General features: G+C 28.6%; 1 protein-coding gene across 3 annotated transcripts in view; it reads left to right on the top strand.

The window, feature by feature from the left end:
- The first annotated feature begins 2081 nt into the window (after positions 1–2081).
- The window catches only part of LOC114123668 (neither inactivation nor afterpotential protein C), a 33917-nt gene continuing 18104 nt past the window's right edge, over positions 2082–17894 (top strand). For all 3 annotated transcript variants that reach the window (XM_050205847.1, XM_050205848.1, XM_050205849.1), the window contains exons 1-11: positions 2082–2680; positions 6083–6252; positions 7005–7109; positions 7577–7686; positions 10606–10748; positions 10962–11109; positions 13658–13739; positions 13914–14012; positions 15396–15581; positions 16707–16895; positions 17245–17453. In XM_050205847.1, coding sequence (XP_050061804.1) covers positions 2554–2680; positions 6083–6252; positions 7005–7109; positions 7577–7686; positions 10606–10748; positions 10962–11109; positions 13658–13739; positions 13914–14012; positions 15396–15581; positions 16707–16895; positions 17245–17453 — 1568 coding nt within the window. In that variant the 5' untranslated portion in view covers positions 2082–2553. The remainder of the gene's footprint in view (positions 2681–6082; positions 6253–7004; positions 7110–7576; positions 7687–10605; positions 10749–10961; positions 11110–13657; positions 13740–13913; positions 14013–15395; positions 15582–16706; positions 16896–17244; positions 17454–17894) is intronic.

Below are 17894 nucleotides of genomic sequence, written 5' to 3'. Positions count from 1 at the left end.
GTAGAAAAGATTTTATATTTAATTAAAGTCGGTACACGTATTCAGAAGACATCACAGAACAATGGAACTAATACGAAACAATAAAATATAATGGAAATCATCAATCAATTTATACAGGAATAAACACACTTATTGTAAAAATCAAAAAGCACAACACTTTATTGACATAACATCGTTGCACCTATGTACCTACTTACACTATGTGTCATTAAATACAAAAACGCGAAATAACTCAATACGTCTTGTCCGTTTTCGTGCCGTGTGTCTGAGTAAAAGTCGTCGGTACTTACTACTTTTCGTAGTGTGCGTGGAATGGATTTTGTTTTATTTCTTTTGTTGACACATAACTCGGACGAGAGAAGGTGGAAAAAAAAAATCAAAAATCTGGTTGTGGTAGGCGCGGACGAGTGTGGTATAAGTGGACAAGAAGGTTAGCCGTTGTCTCGTAGACATGTGAAATAGCATGCCAAACAAAATGAAAGCCAAAGACCGCCTAAGTCAACTACTAGTCATTCTGTGTTTGCTTAAAAGATCAGTCTGGATTCAACGACAACAGTACGAAGAAAGAGAACACAACCGCAGTCGGATAATGTTACTCGTGTTGGATCTATAGGCACTGTTGACAAATACCTTTCCAATATACTCCTACAATGACAATAAGCTCACCGAACGGTTTTTGTTTCATCCGCGCGTAAAACGCGTGTACAAAAATAATTATAGAATGCCGTTGAGCGTAGGTGAATACATCAAAACTAATTAAAAACCCTATTCACATTGTTTTTACCTATTTAAAATATATTTCACCCGTTTTAAAAATAATATGATATTTTCTATAAGTATGTATAGAATGTATACCATTTGGATTTATATCACAAAAATCGGCACTGATAAAACATTGTTTTACAAATAAAAAAAAAGGTTCTACCTATTTTTTTTTATCTTGATTTTTGTGACAAATAAAACTGATTTAAGCTAGGTAATCAATAAAGTCATATTTAATATTTCAAACGATCAACTAAAAATGATTTAGTAAATTCAAACATAAATAAATACAAATTCAGATTGTTTAAGATTCATCGAATTTGCTTAAAACAACAATACATTTTAAATGTTAAAAAAATAAATAAGTGTACTATTTTTTAACAGATAATCATAAAGGTTAAGTAAAAACAAATTCAAATAGTAACTGTTGCTGTATATTAAGGTAAAATGGTTTATAAATAAAAAATTAATTTTTTATGTGTTATAAGAATACAAAATTAAAATTGTATTGGAACATGATATATAATATGAAGAAAAAATATTTTCTGCGGACTTAATATAATTACTTCGTGCGCAGTTATTTTCTAATACATATGATTAAAAAAAATTAAGATAATTTATTGAATCTTTTTAATTACTAGCTATAAATCATTTCGTTTCGTATTTACCCACTGTATGTATATTACACTTGGGCGGGGACACTACAACTCGGTAGCACACTTACGTTTTTCTCTGAATCGGAGTTCTAATTAACTGTCTGTACAATCATTCTACCGCTGTAAATAATAAATTGTATAAAATTATTTCTACAAACGACGATAGTCAGAGTATTATAATATAGTACTGGTAATAATGCCTGTGACATGTCTATATTACAATATCATCACAATACAATAATATTACTGCCATTTACTGGGCGCGTGGAACTTCGGACGCGCGAATTATTGCGGTTGTCGACACACACCGCGGGACGAACGTTAAAAATAAATGCCGAGAGCTTTGCAAAGCAGCGGATAGCACCATATGCCTATACCCAGATACCCGTATACCGCAAACGCACACGGTCTTACGGTTTAGCTATGTCATTATACCTATATATACTTACATATAGATAAAAAAAAAAAAAAAAAATCATAGAAATGAGAAATAAAAACACTGCGTGGTGCGGTATTGTTATTCAACGTACGCAGTACCTACCTATATTATTATTATTATTATATACCTACATAATCGAATTATGTCAACTTCAACGGAAACATTCGTATGGTTTCTTCATATAATCCCTGTTTTTTAAACCGTATAGCCGTGACCGGCGAACGCCAGGACGATTCAGTCGGGCATCAGACGACGGCACGTTCAATACGTCGGACTTTATTGCACCGCCAAAATACAAAATATTGTAGAACACAACACCTAAAGTCGTAACAGTAGTCCGCCTGCTGCCGAACACGGAACACACCGGGTCAACTCCCAACGCGGTGCGGTCGTCTAGTGGAGTTTACGTGCACGTTTTACGATAATATCACCATAATAATAATATTAGATATAATATAATTTGTCGGAATTTCGGTCGTTGTCGCACAGCCTGCCGCAGTCGTTTCATCGGTTTTCCTCCGGATTTCCGTCTGACATCCGAACGGTGAACGTCGTCCGTGCCTGGCCAACGCGACTTGTTCGTTAAACGCAGCACGCACTACGCTTAAATTGTCGTACGAGTGAACGATAGAGGAAACGACCTGACCCCATAGATCAGAAACTATTACGCAAGATCCACGGAGACGTTTTTGCGCCATGGGACTCAGTTCCGACAGACTGGACGTGAACAACCTGCCGGAAGCCGGAAATCGTTTTGAGCTCGGCAAAGTTCTCGGCTCGGGCATATTCAGTACCGTTTACGCGGCAGTCGACACTGAATCGGGTTAGTTTTTTTTTTTTTTTTTAATTTCAATTTTTTGGTTGTTATTTTTCTTGAGTACTAAAAAAGAAAATGAGCGATGAACAGCCCCGTTCGAATACAGGGACGGCGAACCCATATTCGTGTATAACGTATACCTAATGAATTTACCCTATACTGTCGGTAGAAAGTCGTTTTATATTCTATTAATTATTTTATTCCCGCGACGAATCCTTATATTATGTTCATTCAATGAAATCAAACATATTAAGAGTAATTTTGAATTACCCTTTGTATTGATTTCGTTAATTTCCGTGAACGTACGATGTACTTAATTTCATGTTCACCCTTTGAAAATCAAATATTTTTCTTTTCGATTATAACTATAGTGTAATATACAAATATACAATAATTAATCAATAAGTCGATATGACGTGGGTAACGGGTTCGCCATCCCTGCGCACTAACCGTGTCGCTCTTCCATGTCAAGTGGTCGAGGGGTTTTGTTTTGGGTAGTTAAGTATATGAATTCCGTGACAACCTAAGGGTGAAACGGCGGCTCAGAGTGTTGAATTCAACGTAGCGGCCCATTTTGAGCCCCGCGAGCCAACAACTATTGTAACCCAACACACACACACACACATACACACGCATAAAATTCCCTCGAATAAAATATCGTTAGCATTATATTATAGTTAGCCGTCAAATGTCGAAATATTTATCTTTCATGCTGTTTCGCTCGAAGCATTAGCATTATACATAAAAAAAAATGTAATTGATATAATGATATAATTTAATAAAATATTTAATATTATTACGTATAAATAATTGTATTTATTAGGCCTTGAAAGACAAATTGCAATTATTGAGCTTTGGAATGGTTTTAACATTCGACTTTCAAAAATAACTTAAGAATATAACAGAAATAGAAAATAAGAGAGCAACTGATATAAATAATTTAAAAAAAAAATACTAAATGAACCTTAACTATAACGAAGAAAAACCATAGCTTTACACATTCTAATGTTATTGTCAACGAGTTTTAGAATTTATGCTGTCCAGCAAATGCGATTCTCAATCGAGCAATTATTATTCGTTACTCATTTCACATAGCTTCTAATGTCCTTGAATTATTGCTTAAGTTATATATCATTATTAACTGATGACACGGTGACTAATAAAAAGTTGTAGGTATTTTTTTTTTTAAATTATAAAACAATGAACGCTCACACAACAATAAACAAATTGACAATTGCACTGTTGTAAAGTGCACATAATTTTATATTATATTATACACTTACTTTTTAAATTTAATATTTTTCTTCTGTATTTCTATAACTAATTGAATCTGTTAATGTTGTGTTCTTTTTATAATGTACAATCAAAATGTATACTTTGAAAAAGATTTTTTCGTAAATTATAATAGTTATGGCACTTTTCGTCTATGACGATTGGTATATTATTATCGAATAGACTTAATACCTATTTAAATTAGTGATTAAAAAGTTTTTCAATACATTATACTAGAACCAACATGTACATAACGCAATGGAAAATATAACAAACACAGTTGTTTAATAGACTCGTAAATACTTAATAAATAATATTAGTAATGAATAACAAATAATATTTTATAGTTTTATACTGGAATTTGCCATTGATGAAATAACATTTCTATGCATTATTTGTTTGTGTCTATTTGTCTTCACAGATAACCATAATGCATTATAAACATATTTCATTTATCAAAATAGATAATTTCTTTAAGTAATTAAATGATTTATATAACGATAATGAAGTATTATTTTAAAACAAACTATGAAATCGAAAATAGCAATAGATAATATTAAAAATTGGAATGTTTAATGTTCTAGATAATTAATATTATAGAACTCGGTAACATTGTACATTTTACTAAAGTGTTTTAATTTGTCTTATTATTCTTAAATTTGTACACAGTGGGGTTTAATTATTGTGAACCACAAAATGCTTTATAGTATTCTTGGTTATTAATTCGACAATTAAATTATTTTCATTTAAGATTAACACGTCAGTGGTGGCAAATATTAGGAATTTTACTTTTATAAATTTATCATTTGAACTTCAAAAACTACATTTCTTACCGAGTTATTCAAATCACCACGATTATATTAATATTACGATCATTATGAACCGTGAGGAAATGTGTTTATTGTATTAATTGTATTGCGGTTTGTCGGATTCATCGCACATGAAAATATAAATAAATCGATTTGATTGAAGAGCGATTTCCGCGTAGAGTTACTTCATCGAAACTCTGTCCTATAGCCATTTAATTTTTATGGTCTTCACAAGTAATAGCGATTTGAATAGATACTAAAATATCTACTAATGCGTATGAAATAAAAATAAAAACACATATATCTCGGTTGGATTGATTGTGCTTTATATTTATACAATACATTTTTTTTATAAAACCATTTTATACATCTACTATACTTATTCATTCCATCATATTTAAAAGCAATAATAATATAATATATTGCTTGGCTTAGTAGAATATATTGCTAACACTTATGTTACAAACTTAATCGATAAAATATAACGCGTGACGACCGTGTAAATACGTATGGCATTAAAGCTGAAAATTGATGAGAATATAAACCGAAGATGATTTTTTTTTATAGTTTATATAATACTGTTAAAAATGATTGCAAGATTACGAAATCACTTTAGTTTCAAACGATTTGTAATAGTTGTTTGCCAGTGATATTGAAACTTTTAAAAGTTAACAAAAATCAAGAGTATACATTAGTAGTTAGATTAGGTAGTATATATTGGTATACACGATTAACACTTTCACATTAAAAATTGTAACAAATTGAAAAAAAAATTAACAAAGTTTTTTGTGACATTAGTAAAGTTAAGATTTTTAAGTAACTATATACATTGAAATAACAGAACATGTGTGTTTTTTTTATTTTTCTAATGATTTATGTTATGGGAGAGGTTAAATTAAAAACAGAGTGTAGTAATTAAATAGTTAAACGTTTACTACTTAATGTTATCTATGTATATATGTGTTCCCTATTTTCCTGATAAAAATAGACATTTTTTTTCTGTAGGTACACCAATTTAATAGCTAAAGTAAAAACTACTTTACTGTCTTAACTACAAATGTACTATTAGCGTGTTAGTTTAGTATTTTAACAAAGTTTAATCCGTTTTTTACGAGTGCGAGTGACATATATCAACATGGTTATTGTAGGTAGGTATTAGTAAAATTGAGTTTGAAAATAGATCACTATTTACATAACGTTATAATGTTATATTGTGTACTATTTGACAAAATATGTATCTTAATTATTTGATTTCTTACAATATTGTATTACGACAGGTTTTTAAATGGAACAATAATTGCATAAATATTTAACCCTTATAATTCAGGAAAAAATGTCGCGATCAAAATTCAAAACCTCGACGAATGTTCGGCCAACGAAAAAGATATCAATGAAGAATATCGGATATTGAAAGATCTGTCATCGCATCCGAACATGCCAGAATTTTATGGTGTTTACACCAATAATAATGCTGTCGAATTGTGGTTTGTCATGGAGGTATAATATTCGTAGTTGGTTTTATTAATATAAATGAAACTAATTATCATTAGTTTTGTTTATAATAGTTATTATTAGATAATATGTCAGCTCTATTATATTTTGTACCTATAATTTTTTTCATTTTCTCGTCGAAAAAGTTCATATTCGTATTGAAATTATCATAATATTTCGATTTTTTTTTATAATTTAGAAATACCTACTAAAACCCTTCTATTATGAATAATATTTAAATATATTTTTAAGTTTTATTTTCTTTCACTTCAATTGTCAATATAACTTAATAACTTAATTTAATAAAACGTATTGTAATTTGTAGATACTATACATAGGTATTTACTTATCAGTAATTTAATTTTAAAAAACCATGCTTGAATAGGTATTTCTCACAAATATTAAATAACGAAGTTTGCAATATTTTATAATTTTATCTTATTATCGTTCTTTATTTTATTAAGTAATATATTATTTATTTTTTATAATATATTTTGAAATTTTTTTAAAAGGATTTTATAGTTCATTGATTCAAATAAATTTACGTATACTCAATAAAAGTTTCGTCACTTAACTGTTTACTAATAATTTATAAGCTGTATAGGTTTATATCCGTAGATTGTATTCGTTTTGAAATCGGTATTATTAAAAACCCTGAGGTCGTAGAATAAAATAATGTGCTAGTAGATAATAATATATTACAACTCATATAAGACTATAGCCTATAAATCTCTTTCCATCGCTGATGTTATTTACAGATGTGTGAAGGAGGAACTGTCTTGGACTTGGTCAATGGTCTTTTGTTACAAAACAAAAAAATGAAAGAAGAACACATCGGATATATACTCAGAGAACTGGTCAAGGTATGTGTTCAATAATAATAAGCAAAACTAAATACAAAATAAATACAAAAATCATAAATCATTTATTTTTTAAAATATTAATACAATTGACTATAGTTAAATTGTCAACACTTATTCGTATTTAATAAGCTATAGCAATAAAATGCCAATATGTTAAGAATTATTTTTCACTTGAGTAATTTACTGTCTAAAAAATAAAAGTACTCAAAAATGTTTCGTACGTTTTCTGAGATTTGATTTATTTAAATTCAAACATTCTGGGTTGATAGTTTCATATACGACAATAAAAAAAACATTCACCTACTATTACTTCGATTTTGAATGTACCGTTTTGCAATTTTTTTTATATTCGTAACGACGTTGCGTTTGTGGTGCTAATAATATCGCATACGTTATTCATACTTAATTTTCAAAATAAAATAAAAATAAAAATAAAAATTCATTTTTATCTTTTTTTAATATATTAGGCCTTGTGTTTTTTACACGAAAATCACGTGATTCATAGAGACATCCGTGGTTCGAACGTGCTGTTAACGAAGAACGGGGAAGTGAAGTTGGTAGATTTCGGTCAATCCAGGTAACGTTGCACAATAATAAATATATGCGTACAAACACTAAAATATGTACCTATCGACATTTCAATTTGAAAGAAAACTATGACCATTTTTTAATTCTAATAATTTATATAAGTACCTACTCATGACGCTTGAATATTTAAATATTATAAATTAAATCGTTATAATATGGTTAAATGTTTTAGTTAAGTAAATAAAATATTATTATTTGGAGTAAGTCCCATAATCTTACCGATACGAATAAAATATTATGATCAGTCCTAATTTCTTCTTTTTGATTGACGTTTGTTACGCAAGCAAACAAAATACTTATGCTGCATATTTGTATCTCACTATATTGCGTCATATCTTACTCATTCTTAGTCCAATTAAATTAATTGTTACTTATCTAAATAACTTTCATTTCGGATTCTGCTAGTCATACACAAATTAGTTATGGTGTAAAATTCAAATTATCCACATAAATACTGTAAACAAATAAATAGTCACTTACATGTAGGTACCTACGTACATTTTTTAGTAAATTAGAATGGAAAAAAAACTTAAATGAAATTATAATATGATTTATTACTTAACATATTTTTAATCAAAATTGTGTTATTAAAAATAAAATAAATAAAATTTGATTAGTCGAAACCTAAAACCATAATATAACTAATACAAATGATAATTGAAAAATAATCATTCAGCTTCTTTATCGTTGTTTATTAATTTTTTTTTTTATATTAGTTCGAGATAATTTTAGATTAATAAATAGAAATTAAAAAAAAAAAATTCTTTAAAATCTAAATAACAATAATAGTAAATACTAATATTAATTATCATGGTCTGCGATTATACTAAAATATTAAATAGTAGTAGTATCTACTCGTCTTCTAGTAATAATTATTTTGATAATAATATTAAATAGTATCTAGGAATATTGCTAATTTAAATTAATACAAGATGATATTGCAAATCGCTGTTTATTTTTTACTCAAATATAACATGAAATTTATAATAAGACGTGTTATAGGATAACATATCGTTTTTATATATTTAATCAAAAACAGCTAGGTAACGATATTGTTAGAGATGATACGATTCTGAGGACGTTAGAGAATCTACGATGCAGTAGTGCAAATCAAATTATACCTATGCAATTAACTAAGTATATTGAAATACTATGCTAAAAACGCCGTGCTTAGTGTGCTCGGACATATTTTGTCGTAAATTGCATGTATCATAAGTCTATAAAAATTTTATTTCGTCGCTTTTGATACGTCGATATCCGTGTAAGTTCTCTAAAAACAAAAGAACCTAACGGTGATGTCTATTCCGGAAGAAATAGCCACGTTACCGCACATCATATTATTATATTACCCCCACGAGTAGGTGTATGTACACACGTATACCTATAAAAAAAATATTCACGTTTTTTTTTTTCACCGACCAACTGACCGACGACCGACCGTCCGACCGACCGACCGACTGCGGCCATTAACGATCACGTACATTCAACAGGACTTCGCGGTGTAAATGTATACATCGTTATTCGGTTATATTACATTACTATATTATATATACGTACGTATGTGTACGCGTGTGGGAGTTGTGTGTGTTGTACCTACACGACGGCTACCAAACTAAATTATAATGTTACTGTATAATATTATTATCGTGTTAAAATAATGTTATATTATAACTTCCTCACGCGAGACACGCACTTAAAATCGCTTTTACCATTGTAACGCGTCCGCCGTTTATTTATTACTCTCCCGAATATCGTTTGTGTGTAGCTCCCATACAAGCGCGTCTTCGGCGTACCACTCGCGTTGGATTTGAACGATATAATAATGTACGTATATATATATACATATATTGTACATCAGAGGTGCATAATTTTACATGTTTGTATAAAATTATGAAAAAAATTGTACATAATATTGTATTAGGAAATTTGTCATTTAAGTCATAAACTAATTTTCTGGAAAACGTAAATGATAATAAAAACTAATTTAAAATGTGTTATAATTATTTTTAATTTAATTTTTATGATATAATTTTTTTATGGTAAAAAATGAAATATTATATATTTATTAAAATAAATAAATACTAATTTAATAAGTGTTATTTTTATCATATTATTGTTCACGTACCTTCAAAATCATGTTAGTTGTATTCGAATTATATGCAAAAAAAAATTCTAATTATATGCCATAGGTATATTAAAAAAGTTAGAATTGAGTTGCATGCTACCTATATTTTTTTTTATAAACAAATATATAGGTATACTTAAAAATGTTTGATTGATTTATTATTGGTTTTTTGAAAAATTAGAAAATTCCAAAATAGAAAAAAAAATGTTGTGATAAGTAATATTATAAATAGAATACAACGGGGGAATTATAGACCCCTGTAGATGTAGTATGGGATTTTACAGACCCTTTGAGAGATGAAATATAATTTAAATAGTCATTTTAATTTATGTTAATTTTTAGACATAAAAATTTAGATGTATCGATTTTATTACGTGTCTTAAATTTTTCTTCCTTGTCTTAAAAGTACCTATAGTTAAGAAATGAAAATAATTTTCATACCCATACTTTTGAGGTAAAGCCGAATTTTAGATTTTTTACGTTAAGATTTTTTTATTTATAGTCACATTTCGTAACAGGAAAAATATTTGATTATAAACTTATTTAAGGGTAACTCATCTGAAAGTTATTTTCTTTATATATAAAAATTTTACCTATTAAATAAGTAATTAAGTTTAATCTGTAATATTATGTCATTAAATAAAAGTGTTTGAATTTTGAAAACATTATAAATATTTAAATATTTTAAACATATGATAATTACTTACTTAATACTAGTTATTAGTTTGCAAAATTTTGATCACAATAATAGTATTAATGTTTCATGTATCACTTGTTGTAAAGAGAATTAAAGAGTCCGGAGTATAAAGCTAACACGGGAGTCGGATCACCAGCATGGATGGCACCAGAAGTGATTTTGGCTGAAAACAAAGACAATTCCGGCGAAGTACCATATTACGATCAGAAAATCGACGTTTGGGCAGTCGGTAAGTTCGTTAAAGGGTTATGAATAAACCGATTTGTAAATCGTAATACAACCATTTTATAAAATATTTAGCAAATAATTTTTTCAATTACATTTCATTAATAATTGTTTATTTTGTCCTTGGTTCGTTGAAAAAATGAAAATTTTACCGAATAGACAATGGTTAATGACGTGATATTTAACGCATACTTTAACATTCTTTTTTTTTTTATAGGTATTACTGCGATTGAATTAGGTGACGGAAAACCACCGTACCTGGACATCCACCCAACGAGGGCGTTGTTTCAAATTGTTAGAAATCCGCCCCCAGGGCTATCCAAACCATCAAACTGGACGCAATTGTTTAATGACTTCATTGCCGAGTAAGCAATTACACTTAATGTATGGGAGGGGTAAGGGGAAATAGTGCATTGTGGTTAATATCGCAGCTGTGTTACTATATTAACCACAAACACGAAAATGATCGATTAGTAGTGTATGAGACTATACAGTGTATACACACTAATAAAAATGAAATGCTGTTTGTTGGTAATCTCATATAATTTGAAAATTAATAGAAAGAATGAGTTTTTTTTTTTTTTAATGTTCGTTATAAGTTATAACCCATATAAGGTTTTTAAGAAAAGAAAAATTTGAAAAGTCGTTTGGAAAATTGAATAATTTGAGAAAAAGATTGGTTAGGTTACATGTTAGTTACAATGTTTACATTTAGGTATTTGTGGCTTAAATTAAATTGTAAAGTTATGCTTCTTTTAGAAATCGTAGGATGTTGATTGATGATTGTGGGTCTGGTCCTAGTGCTTTGAGGTGAAATTTGGTGTTTTATTCTCAGGTTATCGAATATTTGGCATTCGGTGACTATATGTTTTACTGTGTAGTCCACTCCACAAGTTTCACATATGGGGGGATTTTTGTTTGACATAAGATGGTTGTGTGTGATGAAAATGTTTTTGATGTATAACGTTTGCTGGGTCAGCTAATCGCAGTATATTAGAATTAATAGTTTATAATGTATACACATTGTTGAGCAGGTGACTCCTCGAAATTAATTTAAACAATTCAATCGTATACTGTGTTTGAGTCATTTGAGATGTGTAATACGCACTGTGTTACTGAAACACTACAAATACGAGTATTTAAATGTTTTTGATAATTAAATATAATCGACTTCATAAGCGACAATACAGCATAGAATATAATACAAAATTGATAATAGTACACAATATATTATGTTTATTTATTAATAAGTTATCCTATTGACTAAAAAATACAATATGCTATTTAGTACTTGACTTATGTGATCATTGAATTTTAAAACAAAACACTAATATTGCTTGTATGAGTATTTGATTTTACTTTTTTCCAAATGTTATTGCAAAGTATTTATTTTATGAATTAAGTCGTAGTCACTGACTTAATCATCAATTAAATATATATTTATATAATCATATATTTTATTTTCATAATTGTATTCATATAATCTGTTTAAAATTGTAATATTGTTGTGTATATTTCAATTATACGGATAGGTACATTGTTTTAAAATTAACTGTATATTACTCTATATTTTCATGATTCGTAAATTATTAGATTCAATTTTTGATAACATAATACACTTTTATTTGTGTTATGGATATTTTTATGTCTAAAATAAATTCAAAGTTAACTAATACTAATTACAGATATATACAAGCAGTAGTAATCCAATCACATTTTTATTTGTTTATTGAAGCATTCATTTACGTGCGATAGTACCTACTAAAATCTCAAAAACATCATCAAATCTGTTGAATATCGTTTATCGTATTCGATGATTAAATATACGATTTGTCTTACTTCAAAAATAACAATGCAACAGTGGCTATTATGTCAACGATGCGCTAGCGAAGCGTGACACGTGCGTTCATCTCTCACGCCATTGTCAGCATCCTTCAGTGTGTATATAAACTTAACTTGTTAATGCGTCAGTTCTTATAATCGTACACTATTATTATTATTATTTTTTTTTTAATAATACATTAAAAATATTAAAAGCCAAACGTGTTTTTAAATAATATACTATCTAGAGCAGCTCTGAAACAATGGGAATGACGTCACAAGTCGACCCGTTTGTATCGTATAGTTTTTTATTTTTATTTTATAGGTCATGTACTCATAATATGTATTGCGGTGTACTGTAAACAAAATACCGTACAACAAGTAGGTGCCTAATAATCTCGACATATTGACTAAAGTGATACAAAAGAAAAACTGGGGACGGGGATATCCCGGTAATAAGTGCGGTTACGCTCTTTACCAAAGAAAGGATATTATACAGGACAGGTATCAGAGATCAAGGGAACGCCGTTGTAATTAGCTTAAACGGGGTTTGAGTACTTACTTTCGTTAAATACGAACAAAAGAATATACGCTTTAAAACATTGAACGTGTATTCACAAGTACATATTCATTTTTCGCCTAGCGTATACCGTATAATATACCAATAAGTGTTATATTTTATAAAAATTGTCGCTCTTATCGTGTCTTTTGTCATATATTTTTTTCATGTATAAAAAAAATCATATTATATTAAAATAATCTATAATATAGTCTCGAAAAATTTCATTCAAAACGCTTTTTCTTATTTTTGACTTTTATTGCACTATTATTAACTAACAATGTATTTTAAGTTTTAGTTTAAGTTATTAATTCAAAAAATATTACTCTATTAGCTATATTACTTGAAGTCAATACCAATGTTTGCTATCAAAACGCAATAAAGAACTCTAACTAAAATTATTACCTATTTTATCATATTTCTCACAATATGATCAAATATTTTATGCTATAATGTCACAGCGAAAAATAATGAATCTATAGATTTATACAATATATAATACTGTTCTAACAACTTTTTCCAAATTATATCAGGTGTTTAGAAAAAAATTCAGATCATCGTCCATGTATGGAAGAACTTTTAGAACATCCATTTATAACGCAAATTCCAGATAATGTAAGCTTATACTAAACATATTATTAATCAAAAAACATTAGATAATAATAGTACCTATACACTATATTATATTATTAAGTATACCTAGCTAATTACTTTTTTTTTAACTAGTATAGTACTATTGTAGATACCTATTTGATTTTATGTCTAAAATATTACTTATAATGGTTTTAGGTACAACAAGAAGTTAAGTCAGTGATGTCATCTATTGTTGATGACGTGACGTCTATCCGAAAACCAGAAGTTAGGATTATAAAAAATGGATATTTAAAAGCAAGTATACATTTTTAATATTTAAATTCAGTTATGTATCAAATAAATATGGTATTTTAACATTTACAACTTTACAATTTTGCAGTTTTGAAAATAGAATTATAGAGTTATAACAGTGTCGTTTTGAGAATCTAGATTAACTAATTGTTATTGGGCGCGAATTGTTTAATAAGGACAAATAGTTGTAGAGGTACTCCGAGTAGAATGGTACCAAAAATATTGACTTCCCTACAACAATTCTTGGCATCTTGTATGCTTTAATGACATAAAATACGATAGATAATGAATCATACTTATTTTTATTATCACATTTAGTGATTGCTCATCAATTACTAATTATTTAATGAATATGCATGTATTGTTTCTTTACCATAATAGTTAAAAAGGTGTAATAATAATATTATTATAATATAAATTAATTTTACTATAAGATGACCCTACGGTATGTATATTTAATTTGTTTGGTTTATTATTAATTATTCATTCGATAAAAATTTAAATACCTTCGACTACTAGTATCAATTAAAATATGTGGCAATCAAAAAAATCAAAACGTATTGACTGATTTCGATTATTAAAATTATGTGCCTATTAGAATACATTAAAGTATTATACAAATACATAAACACAAGTATATTGCATACTATAATTAGAGGTCGCCAACATAAATATATTTTATATTTTTACGGACCGAGCCCTTTTTTTATATAAACATGATATAGAAATGCAAATTGCACATGCGTATTTCCGTAAAATATTTTTTTACAATAATTCATCAACGAAAATATTTTCGTTAGTCTGTAAATATAAAAAAAAAAAATATTCAATATTTTTAATAAATATAAAAATTGAAAAAAATATAATATATATAAACGATTAAACATATTAATTTGAAAACTCGGCGAGTATAGTGTATATGATCAACTGTCATTTCAATGACATCCGTAGATGAACATTTCTGCAGCCTAATTCGTCTCGAGAAAAGACAAACTACAATGTTTGTCTTATAACCTTAACGAACAATGTAAAAATCGCATAATTGAACGTAGGAGTGCGCGTTTTTTAATTTATTGCATTTCGGCGCATTTAAATACCAATTAAAATGTGTATGTTTAAAAATGAAAAAAAAAGTAAATGACTACTATAAAGAATTGAAAATATGTGTGGTTCTATTACCCGACAAACATAAGGGAAGCTAATCTAGCGAAGAGAGACGAACAAACCGCACGTCCACCGCGAACGTTGCCGCGTCCATTGTCTTGTAAAGTTATTATAATTGTTATTGAGCGTGTGCGGTACAAAATGCGAATTGTGTTCCGAACAACGGCTAGAAATCCGACGTGTATAACACGTCTCAAATGATGGGAATGATTTATGTTACAGGTGAATCAAAAGGAAGCTGCCAAACCCATGCATCTAGAAGATTTAGCCGCGTTGAAAGTGGTGTCCGAAGATACGGTTCTCGACGAATTGCAAAATCGCCATCTAGACGGCCTGAGTTATACGTTTGTCGGTGACGTGCTGTTGTACATGAACCCGAATCGAGATGAACCTCTGTACGAGAAAAAGGTAATGTTGGCCGACACTAGCTGAAAACTATTTTTTATTACTGTGGTTTTAAATAGTAATACGTCTCCGTGTTCTGTACGTATTAATGAAATGGTTACCGATAGAACAGTAACACATTAGGTCATAATATCAGAATAATTAGAGCGGTTAGTTATGTTTTAAGTTGTAATTTCATAACTAAACCCGATCTTTGAAAATTAGGTTTCAAAATTAAATAACAAGTAATATTCCACGTTACGTAGTTACGGGTATTTTGATTTTTGTACTTTGTTTTGTATTTTTCTGTAGCATTTGTATTTAGTCGTTGTTCTATTTTTCGAAACCAAATACAGTAATATTTAATACGATATTATACGTATAGGTTTATTTGTAGTTTTGTATGAACTAAAGAACCAACTAGGATAAAATACGTTAACTGATTAAAAATAAGCACCGAGAAATCGTTTCCAACATATTATAAATTTAAAATATTTTTAACCAACAAAAAAAAAAAAAAAATACAAACGAAAAAATATTTCTCATATTAAAAAATAATTAATAAAATCATAACTGTTAAAGTATAAATTATCGAAATCGACATCAGTTTAATAACCATTGTAAATATTTTCGTTACTCCTCATAATTTCGACTCGACAAAAACTGTAGAAAAAATAAATTTGAAACGATGTCGAATTTGTCTTATTCTACTAGGCATAACGTGCAAGGAAAATTAAAAAAATGATTAGTGGTTATCTTTGCGCTATGAGATATATCTCGCCATTCGTATTTTTATTTTTTTAAGCAATCGTCATTATTTCAGTTGTTGGCGTCGTGTGATCGACTGCCACTAACTCGTTATCGTGGTTGGTTTTTAATTTACAGCTTATGATATATGATGTAATATTTCTTAAATACAAGTACTAATAATATTTTAAATACGTCAAATTTATTTGTTTTCAACGCTTTCTTCACTTAAAGACTAACGCTTTACCACCGAAATAATTGTGAATATGTATCTATCCGATTTTATTGTCTCCCGAGCAAGTCCACATATCATATTTCAATAGTTTTGTACCACGCACGGTAATCTAAACATTTGTTTATGCTAGTTTTACCTATTGATATTATTGTTGCGATATGTTTTAGCATCATTATCGTTATCAATTCAAATGTCGATCCGACAATGCGCCTCACATATTTAGCGTAGCCGATGCAGCTTATCAGGACATGCTACATCACGAACAGCCACAACACATACTGATGGCGGGCGAAACAAAATCAGGAAAATCGTTGAACTACGGGAGACTGATTGAACATCTAGTGTTCTTGGGAGAGGTATGTATTTTTTTCGTTCGTTGTAGTAGAATATTGGTAGATAAACACGTGTTTCGGGGGTAAAAAAATCGTTTCAACATTACAAAAAAATATTTACTACTAGCCCTCGATATGATATCGTGTTGTATGTATATTATTACCTACCCCGAAACCGAAACAGGATATTTACAAATTGCATACGTATTATGATAATGATAGAATAATATTGTGATACATACTTATATATATATACCGATAAAGTTGGACAACAGAAATATATTACATTTTTGCTATTCTAATATGTGGGTTTAAACTTAGGAAAACTGAAAAGCTTAAACGTGAAAATAATTAATCTGTTTAATATTTTAAGCAAAACCACGTAAAAGTGAATGACATTGGCTTGAAAATAAAATGCGCTATAGACGTAATTCAAGCATTCGGAAACGCGGCCAACAAATATCACATTAACTCCACTCGCCACGTAAACCAGACGCAAATTACATATTCGTCCACCGGTAAGATCAGTGGTGCAATATTTTTCATCTACCAGCTTGAGAAATGGAGAGTAACAAACCCTAAGTGAGTGGTTGAAATTTAATTTATCACTTGTAGTGGTATATATTTAACCAGAAATGGTATAATATGTTTTGATAAGTTTCCTGTCTGTATTATTATATTTATTTCTAAAAATAATTATGCCTTAAAGCGAATAAAAGTTTAAGTCGAAATATTAGATTATGTTAGTCTTTGATTACAAAACGAGACATGTGAAGTATAATTAATACTTTTAAATTCCTAATAAATTAATAAAAATAATAATAAACCATTATCCACTTAAAAAATAAAGTACTTCTAATAAAATATTTGTGATTACACAGAATTATATTAAATATAATTTTTTACTCTAAAAAAATTTGGGAGCTTACCATATGTCATTAGGCAATAATGATATTTTAATATTTAAAAAATAGTAAAAGACTTAAGAAATTTGTGGAAAATTTTTTATGAAATTAAAGTCAT

Source organism: Aphis gossypii, chromosome X (assembly GCF_020184175.1).
Source record: "Aphis gossypii isolate Hap1 chromosome X, ASM2018417v2, whole genome shotgun sequence".
NCBI classification, from domain to species: Eukaryota; Metazoa; Arthropoda; class Insecta; order Hemiptera; family Aphididae; genus Aphis; species Aphis gossypii.
The sequence above is the reverse complement of the archived record's forward strand: the minus strand, read 5'-3'. Positions and strand labels throughout refer to the sequence as shown.